The sequence below is a fragment of the Amphibalanus amphitrite genome, unplaced genomic scaffold, assembly GCF_019059575.1.
Source record: "Amphibalanus amphitrite isolate SeventyFive unplaced genomic scaffold, NRLGWU_Aamphi_draft 000708F_arrow, whole genome shotgun sequence".
Taxonomy (NCBI): Eukaryota; Metazoa; Arthropoda; class Thecostraca; order Balanomorpha; family Balanidae; genus Amphibalanus; species Amphibalanus amphitrite.
Window position 1 is genome coordinate 300767 of NW_024882202.1, and position 22820 is coordinate 323586.

At 51.3% G+C, this 22820-nt stretch overlaps 1 protein-coding gene across 1 annotated transcript; it reads left to right on the forward strand.

The window, feature by feature from the left end:
• Nucleotides 1-420: 420 nt before the first annotated feature.
• Nucleotides 421-22664, forward strand: LOC122364939 (protein bark beetle-like). Its single transcript, XM_043335750.1, has 16 exons — nucleotides 421-476; nucleotides 2810-2999; nucleotides 12539-12699; nucleotides 13015-13202; nucleotides 13453-13652; nucleotides 13898-14039; nucleotides 14281-14522; nucleotides 14840-14971; nucleotides 15556-15673; nucleotides 15992-17272; nucleotides 17983-18140; nucleotides 18441-18607; nucleotides 18866-19092; nucleotides 20999-21242; nucleotides 21378-21617; nucleotides 22553-22664. Exons 1-16 carry the CDS (start codon nucleotides 421-423, stop codon nucleotides 22662-22664), a joined length of 3858 nt encoding a protein of 1285 aa, XP_043191685.1.
• The last annotated feature ends 156 nt before the right edge of the window (nucleotides 22665-22820 follow it).

Consider the following 22820-nt stretch of genomic DNA (forward strand, 5'->3'; position numbering starts at 1 on the left):
TCAAACTACCTGGAAAATAATGAAGTCACGACTTGGGAGGATATTAAGAGGGACGGCTGAGAGGAAAAGAGAAAAGAGCAGGCGGTCGGAACTGGCGGTCCCATCTATTGTGACTTGCGGGATGTTACATGTTACTGACGGAAGACTGAGTTGTTTGATCAATTTTTGGATATGGCAGTTGGCACGTATTTCACATTTGTTTTACTTTCTCGTACCTATATTGCATACCTACAAAAAAACATGGAAAGAAATTCTTCCCGCCTCATAGTTCACTGATCACTCCTGATCCCATCTTACTATATATTTTCCGTGCTGGGCCGGCTCGTTGCCGACGGCACAGTCCCTCGATGACAGAACTGCTCTCGGCCACTCGGCGCCCACTTCCTGTCCGGCTCGTGTCGCAGCTCATCTGGTACGCAGATGTGCGTGTGCGTCGGTAGCGGTCTCTTTGATCTGGTGCCAGGGGTGCCGCCACGGTACGTCGCCGCTCGCGGCACGCGCCGCCCCTGCCTCAGGCACGCGGCGGCTCAGCAGACGTAAATAGCCCGTGGGCACGTCGGTCCTGCAGTGCCGACCGACAGGTACCGCGGTAGAGTCTGACCTTCTGACCCCGATCGGTGCCCGAGGGCTCTCTACTGACCGACGGAACACGTGCTGGTCAGATGAAAGAACTCGGAAGGCGGCAAGATGCCAGGCCAGTTCTCGAAAGCGAGGTGTTTGACAGCTCCTTAGCGGCCAGATCAAAGCCAGGCATGTTTTGTGGCTGGCAGCGCTCGACTTGGCGCCAACATCCTGTCAATTACGAGCTACAAACATCTTCGTAAATAACGTTAACTAGCTGGAATGTGCGTGGATAGAGCCATCAAACGGGTGCACAAAGCCGAGTGTTATGGGCGGTATTGGTGGATGTCATGAGGGTATTGCAGGCTAGTCAAAAACCCTTTTTTAAATAAAAATGGAATGTAAGTATTGCGACGTGGAATGATAAATATATGTCCATTTCGGCAAGGCGCTTTCGGTTTGTTTTTACCCTGAGATGATGGGATGAGAAAATATGCAAGCTGCTTCAGGAATAGTTGAACTGTCACTGGTGTGCTGCAGCGACTGGCCCGTCTTGGCTGGACAAGCGTATCCCGCTGAGACAAGCACCCATGATCGCTTAAACGGTCACATCTGGGAATGTTTCAAGTGGAACCGCCTTTCCAGTTGCGTTTCAGTCGTTTTTCCAGCCTAGGAAGTGGTGTTCATGGATGGGTATGAGTTATTTCTGACGATAAAAAGGACGGATGGGTATGCCACTTCAGCACCAGCGCTATGCCGTATCAAGACTGACGATCGTCCATGCAATCAGTAATGTATGTGGTGGTAGAGCGCAGAAGCTCCATACACATGTGGCGCCATCATACGAGAGGTGCTGGGCATAAACGGTAGGGGGCGCTTAGACCAGATGTTATCCCAAAGTGTTGCCTGATGCCAGGCTTCAGTATCGAGCCGAACTTTAGCTGTATTGGTACGCGTGTAAGTAACGCGGTGTAGGTTGTGTAGGTACAGACATGCGGAGGGTACCGTCTGATGAAAACCTTAAACGGTTTCCAATTAATACCGATAGGCGACGTTCCTTGGCCGCCCTTTGCATTTAGAATAAGACAACTTTAAACGGACTATTACCTATATGAATTCATAAATTGTTGAAAAGTGTCCGCTGCTGGTCAAGAGACAGACTTCATGTTTAAGAACCGACGAACAGCTAGTGATAACAGTGGTTATAAGTAAAGTTAAAAACTTTTTCCCTTTCCATTGGATTAGGTATCTGAGAGCAATGCCCATTTGCCTAGTGCAATAAAGAATTGTGTATGCATATGCGTAAGCATCTTTCGTCACTCATCCAATACTGACGGCCAGGCCATGATAAGCCACCTTTAGTTCATGCTTAGGTGGGCTCTGATTTCACATCCTCGAGTTTCCGCCTCTAATCTTTGTCAGACGTTCCGAGACAACATTGCCCGATATTCAGTGGCACAGTCAACGGCCCGCGTTTCTTGCTGATATCTTATACGTTGTCTGTTAAAAACGGCAGGCAAGTATCGCCCTGTCTCACCCAACCGTATTGTGCCGAGCCGAGGGAGTCATACCTGAGTGACGTCACACACAGAGTGACGTCACACGGCGTGACGTGACGCCGCCGAGAACCATATCAGCTGCGGAGCAGCGGAGCAGCGGCCCGACACACAGAGTAGAGCGATTGTCGTGTGAGGGGTGAACGGTGGGCGCGCTAACACGCAGGGTCGCAGTGAATGTGGCAGTGACAGTGCTGAGGCGCATAGAACAAGGTGGTCCAAGAAGCAGTGGGTTTGTGACTGTTGACGGAGGTGATCACGTGGAAGTCTGTGGATGGTGTGCACTGTGGAGTTTTTGAAGATATCCGCGGTTGTGCGAAGAGTGGTGACCGATTGCGCCACCCTCGTGGGAGCAGTAAGTCAGTGAGCTAATTCAGTGGACTTTCAGTCGTTTTGGAGAGATCAAGTGGCGTGGAAGACTTATTCACGCAGCGCGCCTTTATAAAAGGACCGATCGGAACCCCAACCGGCGCCATGCGTCGCTCGGCGGCGCTAATCCTCCCCCGCCTGCCGGACAAACTGGTCCGCGGACCGGCCGGTCCACCCTGCAGGACCACCGGTCCCTGTGGACGGACCACCGGTCCCTGTGAACGGACCACCGGTCCCTGTGGACGGACCCCTCCGCTCACACGGGCCGTGCTGCTCGCCGTGCCGGCCGTGCTGGCCGTGCTGTCGGCCGTGCCGGCCGTCAGCCGGGCCGACACGGAGGTGGGCGGCGTGTACTCGAGCGCTGTCCACTGGGACCGGGATCGCGGACCCTACCTGGCCAGCTCTGATGTGCTGATCCTGGCCGGAGGATCCGTGAGCATCGATGCCGGTGTGACTGTCCGATTCGTTCCCGGAACGGGGGTCACAGTCAGAGGAGGTCGACTCATTGCTGCGGTGAGTACGCAAGGAGTGGCGGATGATAGGAGTATCAGTTGTTTGACGTGTCTCAACTGATTGCCAAACCTCAAGGTGAGGCATGGTTAAATGCCGAAAGTGTTTGCCTACCCAAGTGGGTAATGTTTGTATAATATATCGCGAGCAGCTTTTGACTCTTTCGGCATTTAAATCAGAGCGAATTACAACCCTAGACTATTTTATCTATGCAAGGACGTAAGGTGTTTGCATACCCAAGTGGCTAATGTTTGTATTTTATACCGGCAAGCAGCTGTCAGCTCCTTCGGCATTTGAATCACAGTGAATTGAAACTCTGGACTGTTTTATCTAAAAGTCACATTATTGTTTCATGTGCGCATAACTGCTGGCAAACGTGCATGTGTAGCCGTCAATACCATCATTGTCAGGCATACTTCAGCCGCGTGGTGCGACCGTTGTGATTTGGATTGGCAGTCACGTCCCCTCCCCTCCCCCGCCCCCACCTGGCCTGTCGCCACTGATAACTCACTGATAACCGCTGTGCTGCTACAACGGCCTGTGGCCCGTGCTCGTGGCAGGGCGGGTGGGTGAGCTGAGCCGTGTGACTCACAGCACTCACACGGCGGGTCGGTGGGGCCTCAGTCTGATTCGGCAGCGGAATGGGGTTGGGAACTCGATTTTTTAAGAATGCATGACAATGATCAAACTATTTTCACAGAATTTATGGTGCATACCATTGCCTCATAAAATCAATAAGCTGAGAGAAATGGGGGAAGAAAGATAGGAAACTTGTTTTGAAAAGTTCTTGAAAAAAGATGCTCTTGATGCTGTTACGTCACATGTCACCTTCTGCGGTTGACAAATAATGGCGCATCTGGCGCACCACAGATTACATGTTATATCAATGGGTGAAAAATGTTGTTTGCTTCACTCTGCCATTCGCGCTGTTTTTAACTTTAAATTATGCTAAAACATTTACGGATGAAATGTTCAGTGTCAAAAAATAATGTGTCTGCCGTGTACTATATTCCCACTTAACATGAGCGCGTGATAAACATTTTATGTACCTCGAATTTTCAAATGATAAAGATGATGAATCGGAGGATGCTGAAAAGCAAAAGCTCATTCCAATATTTGGACTACTTTACGATTAAAATGTTTACATTCCTGTCATCTTATTGATCATTTATTTGTTCTTTTTTATGAAAATAACTTAAGGCGTTGAGAACCGAGGTAATTTCTATCTACCGTGCCTTAACTTACCAGCAACAGCAATCTATCTACGCCCTACGGTGGCAAGGGAGACTGTGAAAGAAGCGTAAGATGGATTCTAAACAATTCTTTTGTGATATACTGAAGGGCAAAGTGCAGAGAAGAGCGTACAAGTCCTGTTTTGTGCCAGGCTGTTGCAGTAGCACTTATGAAACTCCGAAAACGATCTTCGCTCATGTCCCGAACAACATTACCCTGAGGAGATGATCGTCTGCAATAGCAGGAAGAGCTGATGCAAGTACTTTGAAATCCACTATCAAGTCGGTGCTATTGTTGTAATGATCACTGTGAGGTGAGATATTTTGTGCAAGGGCTGAGTGTAATGCCCAGGAAATGACCTCCATTCGCCCCCTGACCGGTCAGGGTTATAAAATTTGAGTGGATGGCGGTCCGTTTGGGGTTCAGATGTCAATTGTATTTTGTTACTGTCAAACAATACATGTTATGCTGGCAGCGAATGTGTGTAACGTCGTTTTTCGAAGCAGAAGTTAGAACTGTAACGGCAGAGTGCTTGCTGGTCTCATCGTAAGTATTGTAAGTGTTGTAAGCAAAAGCATTGTCAATATTGTAAGTATTGTGAGCATTGATGTATGGTAGATATCACCTCACATGATCTCGGCTCAGATAACCCTCTCCGGTGTCCCTGTCAGTAAATGGCACCTGGATCATTACAGATAAGATAATTTGTCATAATTCTTAAAGAATTGGGTGGTTTTGACTCGTTTACTCGAGGTGCAGGTCGCATTTCAATACTTTTCCATAGGCTTGCAATGTAAAGGTCACGACTCTGACCTAACCTCAGGTCACAGATCAAAAATTCTGAGATATACAAACGACACATAATGCAGGTACTGTTTTGAAGACTTGATGAGAGGAAATAACTTCGTGAAAAACTCAAGCTCTGACGTGTTTGCAAACTTTTCTGAGGTGGGGTCAACAAACCCGCTCTGGTTACCTGACCTGACCTGACCCGGCATTTTTTTTTTTTTTTTGCTGAGATGTGCGCAATGAGCATTTAGGAAAAGTCACCAAATATGAGCTGAATGTCTCGCGGCGTTTGGCAATTGTACAAGAAAATCCTGAAAGGTCTCCCCGTCCGAAATAGGGTTAATGTGTATATGAAGAGTTGCAGATGCCAAACATACCCAGATCTAAGACTGCAGTTCCCAGCGCCGCTGCAACGTTTTTAAAACAAACATACATAGGACATACAAACATGTACATAGGATACATAGGATACATAGGATGACAGGCGAATAACCGCTCACGCAAGGAGCGGAGCTCCGCCCCGTCCAAAGTGGCCAACAAAGCAGAGACAGAGGCAGCATCACATCTTCACTGGCGGATCCAGGGGGGGGGGCCACGGGGGCCATGGCCCCCCCAAAGGCCTAAAGTGGCCTGTTTGGCCCCCCCCCAAAGCGTCAGAAAAATTGCTAAGAAAATATACCTTGATGGAGGTTTTTAGCCACTTGGTGAAGTAAAGCTTTCCACAGCATAATATGGAAGCAATATAGTAGCAGTGACGGTCAGTCATCATCATCATCATCATCATATATTTTTTGCATCACATGGGAAGTAAGTAAGAAATAGAAAACATCAGAAATCAGTGACACAAAGGATCGGTGCAGAAGCCTACCGGCTTAAATTAAAGCACCTTTCCTGAGAAAAAAAAACGAACGAAGCTAAAGTCGAGCTTGAACAAAACATACAGTACATACAACAGAAAGGAAAGAACACCACCGGATGTGTTAATGATGGATGTTATTACTGATGCGAGTGATTACTTTTTTGTTGTGCCACTGGCTGGTCTGGGGACGATGTAATTGTTGAACCGTCTTGTACTGAAGATAAATTTTTGGAACTCAGAGGCAACTCTGAGGCCGCTGCCGGTGTTTGACTGCCTGTCCCCTGACAGGCAGTCAAAAGTTGCGCGAGCGGAGTCGACCTTAAAAAAAAAGCTGTTGTTGGCACGTGTTTATGGCGCGGCAGCTGGTAGTTGGCGGTGTTTCGCGTGGTGTGGCATCACTGGCGGATCTGGGGGGGGGGGGGGGCACGGGAGCCTGAGGTGCCCCTGACAGGCCCGTGGTGCCCTTGCTAGGCCTGTGGTGCCCCTGGACCCTGGCAGGCCTGTGGGACATACCTCTGGCGGGCCTAGGGTGCCCCTGCTAGGCTGCTGATGCCCCTGGGACCTGACAGGACTGTGGTGCCCCTGACAAGCCTAAAGTGCCCCCAACAGGCCCGTGATGCCCCCGACAGGCCCAAGGTGCCCCTGCGTGATGCCGTGATGCCTGCGAGGCCGGTGGTGCCCCCTGCGAGGCCGGTGGGCCCCTGACAGGCCCATGGTGCCCCTGCTAGACCGGTGGTGCCCCTGGCAGGCCTGTGGTGCCCCTGCTAGGCCGCTGGTGCCCCTGGGCCCTGACAGGACTGTGGTGCCCCTGACAGGCCCAAGGTGCCCCTGCAAGGCCGGTGGTGCCCCTGTAAGGCCTGTGGTACCCCTGCTAGGCCTCTGGTGTCCCTGACAGGCCCATGGTGCCCCTGCGAGGCCGGCGGCGCCCCTGGCAGGTCTCTGGTGTCCCTGACAGACCTGGGGTGCCCCTGACAAGCCTGTGGGGCCCCTCACAGGCCCGTGGTGCCCTTGCTAGGCCTGTGGTGCCCCTGGCGGGCTGGTGGTGCCCCTACTAGGCCGGTGGTGCCCCTGACAGGCCTGTGGTGCCCCCGGGCACCAAGGGGGTCATGACCCATGTGGCCCCCCTTGGATCTGCCACTGATGCATAATATATTGATTTGTAAAGGCGTTATGGCTTATGCAATATGCAATTGCAGGCACTTGGTATCCCTCACTTATCCCTCATTGGGGCTCTGGCGGGCTCCTGAGGGCCCACGTCTATCTCCGGGAGCCCATATAGACAGGCTCCTTTGGGTCCTTTCAGTACACTATAGCATAAGAGGTCTCCATGCGAGTCCTATACATAGTACATACATCTGAGGGCGTACCCTGATGTCTGAGGTACCCAACTGCAGCTCCAATGGTCTCTTCTTACACTGGCGGATCCAGGGAGGGGGCATTTAGGGCCATGCCCCCTTCCCAGAGGCCTAAAGTGGCCCGTTTCCCCCCTCCCCCAAACGATAATGAAACATAGTTCAATCAGGGCGTGGCCCAGGAGCCGAGTTAGACAGGGCTCTTTTACCACCTCCCGGCCCGCAAAGGGACCCAAGCACTGACTCGAAGCGGGTTAAAGAGACCCTCCCACCTTCAAAAAAGTTAATGAATTGGCATGAAAGTGATGTCGCTAGGTTCAGAAAGGGCGAAAACGAATATCTACCAAATTTTATCGAAAAATATTCACCGGTTTTCAAGACCCAGTAAACATGACGACGTCGGCCCGACGTCGGGCCGAGGCTCGGCCCGACGTCAGTCCAGCGTCGGTTCAACCTCGGCCCGACATCGGCTGGACGTCGGATATGCCCGCATGTTCCGACGTCCAGCCGAAGTCCAGCCGACGTCGAGCCGACGTCGGGCCGAGATCGTTTGCCGAGGTTGACGAGATCGTTTGTCGTTGGACCGACGGGGCCGACGTCGGCATGTTTATTGGGACAACGCGCCAAAAATATCAACCGGCGGCGGGATTCGAGCCCCCCAGTTGCCGACGTCGGCATGTTTACTGGGACAACACGCCAAAAGCATCAGCCGGCGACGGGATTCGAACCCCGTGTCATTCGAACGCGAGGCTAGCGCGCTAACCACTACACCACGCAGCCAGATAACGAATTCTGTTTGTTTTGTTGGGTTATGCCCTTTCGGTCTGACAAGACCATTTCAGAGCCGGAAGGATCCTAGGATGGAGACATTGGTCTTCTTGGCGAGCACCCTGGGTCCAGTTCATATAGAGTCCCTGGTCCCATTGCTGTTACGTGACACTTTTTGGAAAGGGCGACCCCACAATGGATTCATATAGCCACTCTTACACACCTGCACCAACGTTTCCCAAAGCGTCCCTTTGATAAGTGGCACTTTGGCAAAGTGACACTTGCCGACTGGCCTTTCTATATGAACTGGGCCCGGCCCTGGTGAGTTGCCGGGGCTGAGCCTGACCAAAGGATAGGCCGAGCAGCCCCCAAGCACTCACCGCACCCGGCTACGGGCGAGCTCGGCTTACGGGCAATCCCAAATGGGATAAAGTTTCCCGTCCAGTCCGGATCAGGGGGTTGCGGCGTGGAGGAAGATTTGAGTATCCTGAGGATATTTTGAATACAGAAGCTCTTTATGAAACATGAAACATGTATTTTATATTATTTTAACGGTCAAAATAGCGGCCGATGTCGGTCCGACGTCGCCCCGACGTCGGCCCGACGTCGGCTGGACCTCAGCAATTTATCTCGGTCCGACGTCGGCCCGACGTCGGCTGGACCTCGGCTGGACGTCGGAACATGCGGGCATATCCGACATCCAGCCGACGTCGTGCCGAGGTTGGACCGACGTCGGGCCGACGTCGGCATGCTGATGCCGAGTTGCCGACGTCACCCCGACGTCGGCCGACGTCGGGCCGACGTCGGCATGTTTACTGGGGAGATAATACTTTTATTTTTGTTTACTTTTTGGGATATCCGCTGCTGTTCCTAGCGACTTTATTTGAAAGTGCGGCATTTGTTGCGCGCAAAGCAGCCTATACCACCGCATGCTACCAAACGTTTTAGTAAAATATTAAAAAATCATTAGATCTCCGCTGACGTCACACATTCAGAGGGGTATCCAAAAGCATTAGCCCCTCTGAATCAAAATGCTGCAATTTTGAAATTCAATATTTCCGATTTAAGGCATTTCTCGATGTTGTGAGTGCGTGCCGAAACCGGTAATTGTGAGCCAGGGACCCCATTTTGGCTATCTCAGCTCAAATCTAATGTTAAGGTGGGAGGGTCCCTTTAACTGGTCGATAAAAACAATGGTAAGTGTTTACAAAGTAATATAAAGGCATGGGTCGGGTGGGTTACCATTTATATATTTTTCTTTTTAGTTAAAAAAAATCATAGTGTCAGGGCTGTGACGAAAAATAAGTGGCCTAAATCCGATGAGAAAACAGGATTTGGGGGTACCCTAGGTTTGGCTCCTGCATGAGTTGGCCCCCCCCCCCCCCAAAACGCAAGCCTGGATCCGCCAGTGCACATCTTCCATCAAAGAACTGGTTTCTGGCTTGGAAGATGAGCTCCATCTTTGCATCCGAGTCGGTGCTGTCAGGAATCAGCTGGTCTAATGGAGTGAGAGTAGTGAGACGACTAGCTATTGTATCAGAGCTGCCTGGTCTTCGTAGCATTTGCACCGATTCTTCTCGATCGGACTCTGAATTCTGTTCCTCCTGCGTATTACTTGAGGCATTGCTATGTAGCTAAGTCTTTGGCAGAGTTTCATTATCCATACTTTGCAAACAGTGCCATAACAACACAGTTAATTAATCACCAAGCTTCTTTGCAAGTTCCAATACAGTTGAATCGCACGCGATTTGAGTGCAAAAATCAAGAAAAGTGCCAACTTGTTCCCGTAAAATATTTTGAATATTGACCTAAAAAAATGAGTAATTTCCAGATAAAATAGCAGCGAAATCAGTTTTCGCTTGCCAATAAAACTCACAGATATTGAAGCTCCATTATTAAAGGAACATTTTAGTATATGCCATTCTTGATAAAACTTCTTAGCCACGCAATACCAGCGCAAAATAAAGAGACACTGAAAACACGACCAATCACTCCGATTTACCATAGGAAAATACATAGAAAATGTATGTCTCAACTGCGCCATATATACAGACAGTTATATACCTACATGTGACGTCATGATTAGCCCGACCAATCAGAAGCAAGTTGTTTTCAGCCACAAATAATTAATTTCTGAACTAACTAGGCATTTTTTTAACAAAGTGATTTTAAATTAAATCATTAAAAATTCTGAGCTTTTTTATTTCACCAAAACATACAGAGCATGCAGATAGGTCCCAACCCTATTCGACTCGGACACTGCACTGTGGCGTAGATCAGTGATGATATAATGCTGTGGATCGCTGACAGGCCAGTGGCTTAGCTCACCGTCAACAGAACTTACATTAGTCACGTCTTCGCACGCCACACCGCACTGATTTGTTTTTGAACAGCGAAAGTAAGCGTTTACTTTGATTTCTGGCTCTTTGATACTGGGAACGGGCCAAGCTGCTTGGCCAATGCAACGATGCGACATTTGGATCTGGAATTACGGCACTAAAACAGGAACGTCTACCAAAATACAAAGTTTTCTGATCGTAGCCACTACCGCATTTCGACAAACGCTCTTGTAAACTTCAAGCGTTTTTTCAATGCCGTAATTGCTGAGCAGCACGTGGTGTGGGGTTGCGGCTGAAGGGGACAGGGGAAGGAGTGAGTCGGACCCATTCACGGCCCCACCGTGACGCCGGGGTGACGTTGTGACGGTGGCGGTGTGACGGTGTGGCGGTGCCGTCACGTCTGAGGGCGCGACTGACTCAGACTCGGGCCGACAATCTGGCCCGTGTGTTCCGCCAGGCCCGCCCCCATACCGAGTCACGCAGGGTGCCTCGGCGGAAGTCACCGCGGTTCCACCCGGCGTAACCGAATGGATGATACAATACCATGGACTCGGCTACCATGAATTGGCTTCTGTTTAAATTGTTGTTAGCTGTACAGAAAGATTCGAACCCATGACTTTGCAAGCGTGTCTGAAGCAGGAATGCAAGCAAACAGGGACTCCTAGTTGCGACGATGGTTGATGCAGCTCGGAAAGTTTCGAAGTATACAGTTGAAACTTCGATGGATAAGCTCAAGTGGTGGAAAATGAAACGAGTTCTTGAATTTTGAAGCCGAAGAATGTGCAATTACATGATGTTTTGTTATTGGAGTTTTTGAGCCTCAAGAGCCACTAATCATCAATTGAAGACGGCCAGACAGGTGACTGCGGCGGTGACGGCGGTGACGGTGGCGTCGTCGTCACGGTGTGCCGGTCACGGCCGCAGGGTCACGCCGACCGTAACGAAAACAGCCGTCACAGCCGAGCCGCGCACGTGGCCGGCTCGCGCCGCGTCACATTGACCGTCACAGCGTTACACTGGCCGTTACACCGTCTCACTGGCTGTGACAGACTGCCCGTTACTGCATCACACTGGCTGTCACAGTGTTACACTGACCGTTACTGCGTTACAGCACTTGCAGCGTCACGAAGATCTTCACAGTGCTACTGCTGTTGTAACAGAGGACAGATTAATTATTATTCGAGCCAGGTATGAGAGAGAGACAGAAGACAGATAAGTTATTATATGACCCAGGTATGCATGCATTGTCACATTAACGGGTATTTAGGGATTGTAGTAAGAATTAATGTTAATCTGGTTCTCATAACTATAGGAAGCTAAAAACAAATCCACATCCTTTAGTTATGAACAAAAGGCTATCATTAATTCTAACTACAATTATAGGTAATTAAAATCATGCTAAAAACGTTTTAAACCATTGTAACGACTAACGAGCACCTAATGTAATTTTCAAAGTCTTTTTGTTGACCAATGGTAGCTGCATGACTGACACACGTGTAACACAATCTGGGGGTTGAATTAGTCTCTGTACTCCAAGTTTGATACGGTTATCGGCTCTTTGTTTGTAGGCTCAATCGCTTGCTGGCCATGTCTAGGGTTATGATTCAATCGCATTTTACCTTTAAAAGATTACTGTGCGATATGTGTAACTGTTCCAAGACGTACTCAAGAGATATGTAGCTTTAAACGGCTGCAAACATTAGTATGCAAATATACGGGACTTATTCATCCTTCAGGGGCCTCTGAAGGTGAAGTTACATGACACACAATCCAAACACAATGGTTGGCTGTCCCGCAGTGCAAGCGCGCCTCGCCACTTAGACTGTCCCGCAAGACACAGCCAGTAATACTAACACGTGTATTGGCACGACACAGCTAACACGTGTGTGACTCAAACGCGTAATAGATGGCTGCACACATTTTGAATAATATGAACGACATTCCGTATAAAGCATGCACTTCCGAGCGTTATCAGTCCGTCTTGGTTCGACCGGTACAAGCGATTGAAAGCATGAGAAGTAGGTATAACGTCACGTCATAAACCACGTTCCTAATATTTAGCGTCTTTCATCTGCTGTACTTGCGACTGATTCAAACAGCTATAAAGCAATCGTATCGTGTCCTCTGCCTATATGTAGCTAATTAGGTGCCTCATGACCTCCCCTAAATGCACGCTGTGGGCGTTATGTTCTCCCGTTCCAGGGCGGCAGCCGGGATCGGATCGTTCTGACCACGGCCGAGCCGTCCGTCGGTCCCCTGCCGCACCCCTCCCTGCGACTGGTGGACGGGCCGACACCGTGGGAGGGCCGGGTGCAGATCTTCCACCGACACCACTGGCGATCCGTCTGCACCAACTCCAGAAAGTGAGAATGAAGCTGAACGAGTACCATTGATGCATGCATTATTGTGATTTAATTTACCTGCAATTCAACATTCCCCAGCGATTGTAGATGTCAACAGCGCCACATGTTCCAATTATGTGCTCATTATGGCTGCAATGGGTATCAATGCACTATCTGCGATCGCTCCACGGTATTTGCACTGTTCAACAGACGTTGCGGGCGTTGCAGGTAGCGACCGTAACTGCTGTGAGGTAATATATCCGGTCTGAGCGGCGTGCCAACTGCCAGCAACCATGAACGACCTCTCCCAACCGTGACTGCGTTCACTTTCTGCAGCTGGACGGAGGCGGACCGAGGGGTGGCCTGCTCACAGCTGGGCTTCTCCGGTGGCGAGTACGCCGACTGGTACCCGTGGCTGAACGGTACCCGCCGCCTGCTGTACCCCAAACCGGACTGTACCGGGACAGAGCGCCGCCTGCAGGACTGCAACTGGCAGTACCGCGCCATGGGGGCCGGCGTCTGTGGTGAGGCTCAATAGATCGTGGCAGAAGTTTAACGCCCTGCCTTTTGTCCTTGCCTGCTTATTATTTTTTCATAGTCCGTCTCCGTTGCGTAAAATTATGAGACTCTTCCGAATGCCCTTCACTGACATCAGCTGCAGCATGCAATTCTTCGTTCTATTGGTTTTCTTGATTCCGATACATTTACGCGAAGGCCCAACTTTCCTCAAGGTCGCGTCCCGTCTCTCAGCTGATCCTTGTGCTTTACCCGCAGACGAGCACGCCGACCTGGCCATCCGCTGTGAGCCCGTGTTGGGGGCCGGCCGGCCTCTGACCCACTGGCGGGGCCTGAGGTTCGAGCATGCCTCCTACGTCAAAATGCTCACCGCCGGAGACACCCTCTACGAAAAGTTTTCCAATTCGAAGCTCTACCATGTGGATGTGCTGCACGCCGGCATGGGACCCAATAAAGAGGTAGCGTGCGATACCATACCCATGAAGTGGCATTGAATGAAATGCAAAGTCCTTGCCTTCCTACTAGGCCCACAGCCCTACTTACCGTGAAACGAAGTTTTCATACTGTTAGCATTCAGCAATCATTGTAGTGCCGAGTCACTTTGCCGAACTTAATTTGCCGAACTTAATGCTGTTTGCCGAATTTCGCGACTATGAACCACAAAGAAAGTTGTATCAGTAATGTTTGTCCATCTCGCTCCCAGGTTCAGGCGGCCATTGAGAGTGTGGGCGTGCCTCCTCGGATGTACTCGCTGACGGTGAGGGACTCGGTCTCCGGCGGCATTAACGTCACCCAGCCCGACTCCCTGGTGGCCATCAACAACTGCACCGTCAGCGACAACGCCGGTCAGTGGATGAAGTGTCAGCAAGGGTCTACCGTCTATGGGAGGCGAGGAATTCGCGCACTAAAGGGTTTTGGTGACGGGATGGCTCATCACAGTGTCTGCTTCCCTGATTAATTACGCACTTCGAGAAAGTTCACTTGACATATTAAAGTTCGACATATTTCGTATCCAATGTCATTGTATGTTGTTCAAAGTCATGAACAAAGTCATGAACAGCAGCGATCTTCTTTAACACTTGTCAGGCATCGGCATGTACTTCAACACGTCCACGGGCCTGGTGCACGTGCACGACTGTGACGTGCACGGTAACGGCGCCGACGGCCTGAAGCTGGTGCAGCACGAGCTGCAGATCCCGCGCCGGGAGGTGGACGGCGCGCCGGTCTCGGATTTTTGCAGCTCGGGTACCACGCTGGAGTCGGTGTACCCCATCTTCACGGCGGCTCAACAGTACCGCACCAGCTACCTCTCCAAACGGTGTCAGAAGGTGAGAGAGAGTCACAGAAATGTCGCCTCTAAAGCTTGGGTATGTTCAGGTAACTCCGATAGCTACGGTACTCGGAGTAACTGCTGTGATAGCTACGGTATTCGGGTCGATATCGTTTTGTTGGTCTTACAGACTTCGGTGTGATAATGTCGTCTTAATGAGACACGGTGTGATGCGGACCTTAATCTCTTGAAGCTGCCGCAACTAGTGCATTTCGTCTAAAAGCTGTCACCCACCCTCTTATCGACAACCAAAATATTATCATCTGTGCTGTCGCCAGCGTCACTTTACCGTCTGATTTCTGTGACCTACTGCAGACGTTCCGCTGCCGGCCCGGCCTGGTGATGACGGTCAACTTCCTCTACCTGGCCAACGACATCGACGACTCTGCCACGCTGAGCTTCTACGACGGCACGGCCGTGACCTCGCCGCTGCTGGGCACCTTCCAGGTCAGTCCCGGAACGTTCCGCACCACACGCAGAAAAATATTAACACCGTTAGCGGTGTAATTGCACAGTACATATCTGAGCACTTGAGGAAAGTTAATTTAGTCCCTTCCCCGCTTAAATTACTCGCGCTTCCAAATGAACACCAGGAAGAAGGTAATAGAACACTGTTAGGAGGGTTGGGTGTTTTACTACATGTAGCAAAACACCCAACCCTCCTAACAGTGTTCTATTACCTTCTTCCTGGTGTTCATTTGGAAGCGCGAGTAATTTAAGCGGGGAAGGGACTAAATTAACTTTTCTCAAGTGCTCAGATATGTACTGTGCAATTACACCGCTAACGGTGTCAATATTTTTCTGTGTGCACATTCTCTACGACAGTCGGGTGTTCTTAACGGTGTGTGATTGCTTTGTTCGTTTTTAGATTCGGATCAAATCTACCTGGAGGGCATGATGTATCCGGTTTGTTTTTACTGAAAGGACATTGCTTTGTCATGTGTTTTTACAAAAGTATGGCAGTGAAGTAACTCATCATGAGACACATTTGTAATATGGCACCAGTCTTACCCTCTGAGTGGTCTCGACAGATCCGTAACGGCACCCGACCTCAGAGCGTGGTCACCACGAGGAACAATCTGCTGGTGACGTTCAGCGCCCGGAACGAGACGCAGACCGAGGTCCTGATGGCCATCACCGCCGGCGACGGTACGCTGCGTCTGCCGGCTCTGTTGTTCACTTCCTGAACGCTATTGGGAGCGTTACCTCTTGAACTGGTTTCTTCTTCAAAAATAAAAGCTTTTAGCTAGAATAAATAGAAAATTGCCGTTATATTGTGCTATTATCTGGGTCGCAATACCTCATCACTGCTCTCTGGGGGACAACATATAGACAGATAAAAGAGTGACAATGATGGCCAGAGATGGTGCGCTTTGTTTGTTTGTATAGCAAGTTGATCAATGATCAGTGGTCATTGCTATAAAGATTATCTGGAATTAACGCTCCTTAATATCGTCTCTCCCGCAGGAAAGGCACACGATCTGAACGTCTCCAGCTCCGTCATCGCCAACAACAACGGCCGTGGCATCGCCATCGAGAATATCCGCTCCTTGGTGCACATCCACCGCACGATCGTGGCCAACAACTCGCACGTGGCCGGCGTGCACGTGCTGGGAGGCGCCGGTGACGTCAACATCACGCGGTCGCACATCAGCGGAAACCTGGGCGATGGAGTGAACGTAACGTACGCGGGCGGAAACCAGAACATCTCGTGGTGCGACATCCGCGCCAACTCGGGACGTGGCGTGTCCGTCTGGTTCAACGAGACCCGCGAACGGGTGGCGTTCGCTCAGGAGCTGGTCCTGTCGTACTCAAACATCTCTGCCAATCTGCAGCAGGGCCTGTTTGTCGGTAACTACTGCCGCTCTGCCTTCGTCAACGTCAGTGGAAATGTGTTCTGGAATGGCAAGGGGGACGCCGTGGACATCTGGTCCTGCTGGAACGAGACCTACGATCCGTTGAAGCTCCAGATCGGTCACAACCGCTTCATTGCCAACGAGAAGCTTGCCATCAACATGGCCCCGGTCGCCAACATGGTCGGAACTATCGAACATAACTTCTTCTTTGAGCAGCGGAAGGCCACGATGCGTATTTTCAGCGGAGACGCACCGGAGGTGGAACTTCTCCCAGTGCGGCTGAAAATCTCCGACAACTACTTTGAAAGGAATCGTGGAATCTACGTCGTCAGCATTGGAGCATCTCAGTTTGTTCGCTCATCTCGACAGAACATCCTCTTCACTCGTAACTTCCTGCTGCGAAATACTGTAGCCGAGCCTTTCCCGAGCCTGAACCCACGTAACCGTGTATCCGCAGTCGTCACCGTTTCGTCGGCCTCAGCGATTGTCTATCGAAACATCCTGCAGAACCCTGGCTCTCGCTACGAGCTCGGTGTTCACTTTGAGGATCAGAGCTCCAACGCCAACGCCTCCCACAACTGGTTTGGCTACAAACGCTCCACAGACGTGTACGACCGCATCTTCGACCGCAAGGACCGCTACAACTTGGCCAGGGCAGACTTTGAGCCATTCTTGCTGAGCGAAAACGATCCGGACTCGTCTCTGCTGTCTCTGAACGAGCAGTTTGTGCCGAGTTTTGGGCCGAACGAGCAGGGAGAGATCGGCGGCGAGATCGACGGCCAGGTGGTGCTGCCTGAGGGCACTCTGAAGGTCACACGGGACATCTTCGTCCGTCCCACAGGACGACTGACCATAGCGTTTGGTGTTCGCCTGCTCTTCCCGCATAGCGTCGGTAAGTTCTTAGCCTGAAGCATACGGCAACTATTAAATGGCAGATACCTATTGGATTATTTTACTCGTGTTCGTTTTGTAAGTTGTCAGTCATTCTTGTCTGTTGCACTGTAGCAGGCGGCAATGCTTTCAAATCCGTATCTTGTTACTAAAAAAAGTCATGATCCTCGTTTCATTGTTGAGCTGAAGGAGTGTTTCGATGTTCATGTCCTATCGGTATTTGTCTCCTTGAACGCTGATATCTCACCCACTCTTAAGGCCGCCCCACACTGGACCTCGCATGCGGGTTGCGAGTTTGCGGGTTTTGAGTTTGCGGGCATAATACTAATTCATAGAGTGATAAGACCGTTCCCATATGGTAACTTCATGAATGCAGTGAAGCCGGTACACCTTCAGAAAATTATATATAGTCGCAATACCAGCGCAACGAACCAAAATTCGACTCCAACTCCTAAAACCCGCAAACCTCGCAGAACACGCAGACCTCGCAGCGAGGAAAATCGAAAGTTGACTCAAAATCAACTTTTGGAATGCGATGCAAGGTGGCTCACAACCTAAAAACATGCAGACTCGCTTGTTATATAGTAGTGTGGGTCACTCAGCTTAGATTGTATTATTTAATTTTGAAGAAACCCGAAAACCCAAAAACTCGCAACCCGCATGCGAGGTCCAGTGTGGGGCGGCCTTTATTCACGAATCTCGATCTCCCAGGCATGATGGTGGCCGGGCACCTCCACGCTGAGGGCTCCTCACTGGCAGAGGAGAAGCGCATCACCTTCGGCCTGCAGGAGCGCGGCATCCGCAGCAACGTCAGCCTGGCGCCGGTCCGGCTGGTCGGCGGCAAGACGGATCGTGAGGGACGACTCCAGGTACGGAATGGGACACGACCGTGCAGTCACAGTGGCTTGTAGAGCTTGTGCGAGGCAAGCCCGGTGTGCTTGTATGTCATCGAATCTAGGGAGTATATTTTCATGGCGTGCGACTATTTAACGTTTTTACCTTCAGTACTTTTGTGTCTTTAACAGAAGGCGAGCAGCAGGAGTATCATGGCTAGTGGCTACCCGATCCACTGGACAGAAAATCTCTACTACTCTCAGGGCACTCATCTTACGCACGTATGAATTAGATCTGTAGGTAAATCGTGGCTCACTCCGACATCCATCACGCAGGTGCTGATCGGTAACGAGTGGGGCACGGTGTGTGACCACGGCTGGAGCCGCCTGCCGGCCTCGCTGGCCTGCCAGCAGCTCGGCTGGGTGCTCAACCCCGCCGACTGGACCGTCGATCCGCACGACCTGCCGCCCGACGACAACCTCGACACCCGAGTCCTCATGAGGTGAGCGAGAGTCAGCCGCGGCTTCGCGAACTCTTTTTAATATGGATAGCTTGAGTCTAGAGGTTATAGTGGAAGGTATAGAGGATACATGTTACATGTCTCCCAAGGTTTCGTTAGAATAGTTTTATGCATGTGCGAAAAACAACACCTAAGAATAGCAATCCAGTCGATTATCTGACCTTTGTTGCAGCTTTTGTGACCTCTGACGTTTGATGACAGCGGTTTTCCGACATTGCATTGTGTCTACCTGGCCCACAGTTCGGTCCAGTGCTCCCCGACGGACACTGACCTGACCCGATGTCAGTTTGAGGGCGCCGATGACATCGAGAACACCTGCTCCCACCAGCGTGACGTCACTCTCCGCTGCTATGACGTCACGTGGGCGGGCGTTCGGTTCGGGGTGCCCTCGAAGAAGAACATCCTAAAGAATGTTCAGATGGAGAGGGCGGGACTGGTAGACTACTCCACCTATACATTTGGGCCCGGTGAGTGATAACTGACCGCATAATGACCTATCGCAAGAGTGCATCGGATGACGGTTCCTAGCATTTACCTTTTGGGGGTTGATGATAAATTATCAATTTATTATACCTAATCGTAGTCCATATAACTAACATAATGTGCTAGCAGGAAAATGTTGTAAGTAACGTTATATAAGTAAATAATTTATTGTCAACTGCTAAAAGTGCGGCGGTGGCTCATTATGAACCGCGCGCGCACGATGTAGGAAAATGTGTGCCGACTGAAAGTTTGGGTCGGCTGGTTTTGTCGGTCTCGAGAGTCTCCAGCGCTAGATATGGCTTGGAATTTGGTTTAGTTCTTGGTTGGTTGGTTGGTTGCGGACCCACGGACTGGGCCACTGCCCAGTAAGTGGTTCGTTGTTTGGAATTCTTTCATGTTTGCTTCATGTAGTTTGCATGAGACTTACGCCAACCTAATAACAGATATGTGGCCGAAAATATTGTGTTCATTTTTAATTAAATACTGAGTTAGAGTACTTCGTTTGTCATGTGACATCCGTGGCGGGTCGAAGACGAGATTTGGCGCTCACTTTCAACCTGGTTGTCTGATCTTGCAAGCCCCTTTTATCGACTATCTTGATCACTGCGCTGCTGTGCAAGGTATTTTCTTTCATGGGCCGGGAGAAAAGCATCGCTGGACGACAATTTCGTATTAAATGACTATGTTAATGATGTTCTCTTTTATATCATTTTTGAAGCACGCAAGCAAATCTCATGCTGTTTTGAATTTCAAGAACGTGACGTTTTGAGCTAGACACCTTAGATTATTCGGAACATGTCTCGATCACCCAACAGTACTTCAAAACTGAGGAGTTCGATGCATGAAAACATTCGATAAAATGAATCTGACTTTCTGCCTGCACTGCTATTAGCGTTATGAGCGACGAAACACTTATCTCACCAGAGGATGGACGCGCAACAATGGGTGGAAGCACACCTCGCTGTTGCAAGTGCGTATCTAACCCGTGTAGAACCTGCCGCTGCGTGAAACTGGGAAGACGGTGTGCCACCTGTCGATTCGGAGACAACTGTCCGAATTCAGTACCGAAGCTCACACAATTATGCGACATTGCTACAGAAATCGCTACTTTGAAGCAAAACAGTCGGGTTCTACCGCACATCCCAAAAGGAGCGCGTATCGCGGTAGCAGACGAGCTTGCTCACCTTATCAACGACGCTGTCGAACAGGGCACTGAGGAAGCGTGGCGCAGGCTCACGTGCTTTGGATACTCTACGCTCAGTATCAACAGAGAAGCGCGAACAGCAGACAAGACCTCTTTGGCCACACAAGTGCGCCTAAACCTATCACAGAAAAGTGACACCAACAAGGTCCGTCCTTCCAAACCATCCAAACGCTCACATGCACATCGCCCGGTGGGCGAGATGACAGCGATGTCACGACGCGTGGCCTCAAAACTGACGGACGGCGATACCCGGGGAGCGCTACGAGCTCTGACCTCAGATGACTCCTTCGCATCTCCAACAGAAGAAGTCATCAAAAGGATGCAAGAAAAGCACCCAGAACCGCCCACTGACCTGCGAAACGTTCCGCCACCTGACGACATCCACGTGCCGTTAGTGGCTTCCGAGGCCGACGTTTTGAAGGCGATCAACTCCTTTCCGCCGAGCTCCAGTGCAGGTTTGGATGGGATTCGCCCCGCCCACCTGCGCTCCCTCCTCACTAAACACACCGCCGAGGCTGGAGCTCGCCTACTCACAGCTCTGACAGCGCTCACGAACTTGGCGCTCAGCGGCCGTCTTCCGGAATGCGCAACACCAGCTTTCTTTGGCGCGTCGCTGATTGCCCTTCGAAAGAAGGACGGCGGCCTGCGTCCCATCGCTGTCGGCAGTGTGTATCGCCGAATCACAGGCAAGGTCGCCGCCACGGCCGTCTCGGCGGCCATCGGAGCTCAGCTGCGACCAGTACAGCTTGGTGTGGCCACGAGGAACGGCTGCGAGGCGGCAGTACACGCCACCAGAGCATACATCGACGAATGCGAAGCGTCCGAAAACAGCAGAGTTATCGTGAAGCTGGACATCTCCAATGCCTTCAACACCGTGCGCAGAGATGCGATGCTGGAAGCTGTGAAAACTCGTGCGCCAGAGATATACCCGTTTGTATGGCAGGGCTACAACAACGCCGCGCCACTTTTCATCGGCGACAGTAAAATCCTTTCTCAGACAGGAGTCCAGCAAGGCGATCCGCTGAGCTCCCTGCTGTTCTCTCTGACAGTGGATTCTGCCACCAGGGCTCCAGACACAGAAATAAACACCTGGTACCTGGATGATGGAACGCTGGCTGGCCCACCATCTGACGTCATCTCCAGTATCAAACAAGTGAAGGCAGAAATGAGCGAAGTGGGGCTCGCCATAAACGCAGGCAAGTGTGAAGTCACCTTCCTGGGAGGCTTCACCGACGATACCAAGCTCAGCGCCCTGCACATGCTGCAAAGTGTTCTTCCCGACATCCGGGAAGTCCCCGTGGATGAGTTAGAGCTGCTTGGTGCGCCTGTACATGACGCTCAAACAAGACGTGCGCTTCTACAAGGCCAGCTCCTGGTAGAGAAGCTTATCAAGCGCCTTCAGGCTCTGGACGAGGCACATCAGGCGTTCTTCCTACTGAAGAACTACGTGTCCCTTCCTCGCCTGTTGTACCTTCTTCGAAGCTCTCCAGCCTACCGCCACCCCGCCCTGCTCAACAGGATTGACGAAGCAGTTCGCCGTGGCATGGAAGTGATCACAAACGTCCAACTGCGTGACATTTCATGGCGACAAGCGACATTGCCAATCAGCCTTGGTGGGCTAGGCGTAAGGAGAGTAACAGACGTTGCCCTTCCTGCTCACCTCGCATCTCAAATAGCATCCGCTGACACGATCGCATCCATTAACGGCTCCGCCGCTAATCGCGTCAGTGAGCTAACGAGGTGCTTGATCTCAGAGTGGGAGCGTCGCACAGGCTTGCCTCCACCGGAAGCGCACAGGCGGCGCTACCAAAGAGAATGGGATCGAGCTGAGACAGCAAGAATCAGTGAACGGCTGCTGGAAGACAGCAAAACCGATGTTGACCGAGCCCGACTCCGAGCTGCCGCACAACCACACTCTGGTGCCTGGCTGAACGCCTTCCCAGCCGCCAGCGTGGGCACGCTGCTCGACCCTGACACCCTGCGGACGGCCGTCGCCCTGCGGGTGGGAGCAGATATATGTGCTCCTCACCGCTGCCGCTGTGGAGCCGACATTGACGAGCGAGGCCTGCACTGCCTGTGCTGCCAGATGAGTGCTGGCCGGTTCCCACGCCATGCGGAACTCAACAGCGTCATCAAGCGTGGACTATCAACCGCTGGAATGACGTCTGTTCTCGAGCCGGCCGGCTTAGACCGCGGAGACGGACGTCGCCCTGACGGCATGACGACCTTCCCCTATGCAGAAGGGAAGTGCCTCGTCTGGGACGCTACCTGCGTCGACACGTTCAGCGCTTCGTCAGTCAAGGCATCCGCGGCCCGTGCGAGCTCAGCTGCAACCGTCGCCGAGAGGCGTAAGCGCCATCGCTATGCCGACATAAGTCGACGCTATCTGTTCCGCCCTGTCGCCGTAGAGACATCCGGAGCGCTCGGCCCGGACAGTTACTCCTTCTTGAAGGAGCTCGGCCGCCGTATTGTGAAGACCACAGGAGACCGACGGGACTTTGAACGCCT

Bases quoted from the DNA above. Each gene is read 5' to 3' on its own strand.
- LOC122364939 (XM_043335750.1), top strand. From the start codon at position 421: ATGTGCGTGTGCGTCGGTAGCGGTCTCTTTGATCTGGTGCCAGGGGTG. The intron at 477-2,809 runs GTACGTCGCCGC...GCCGGCCGTCAG, and splicing joins GTGCCAGGGGTGCCGCCACG to CCGGGCCGACACGGAGGTGG. The intron at 19,093-20,998 runs GTGAGTGATAAC...GCCGAATCACAG, and splicing joins CACCTATACATTTGGGCCCG to GCAAGGTCGCCGCCACGGCC.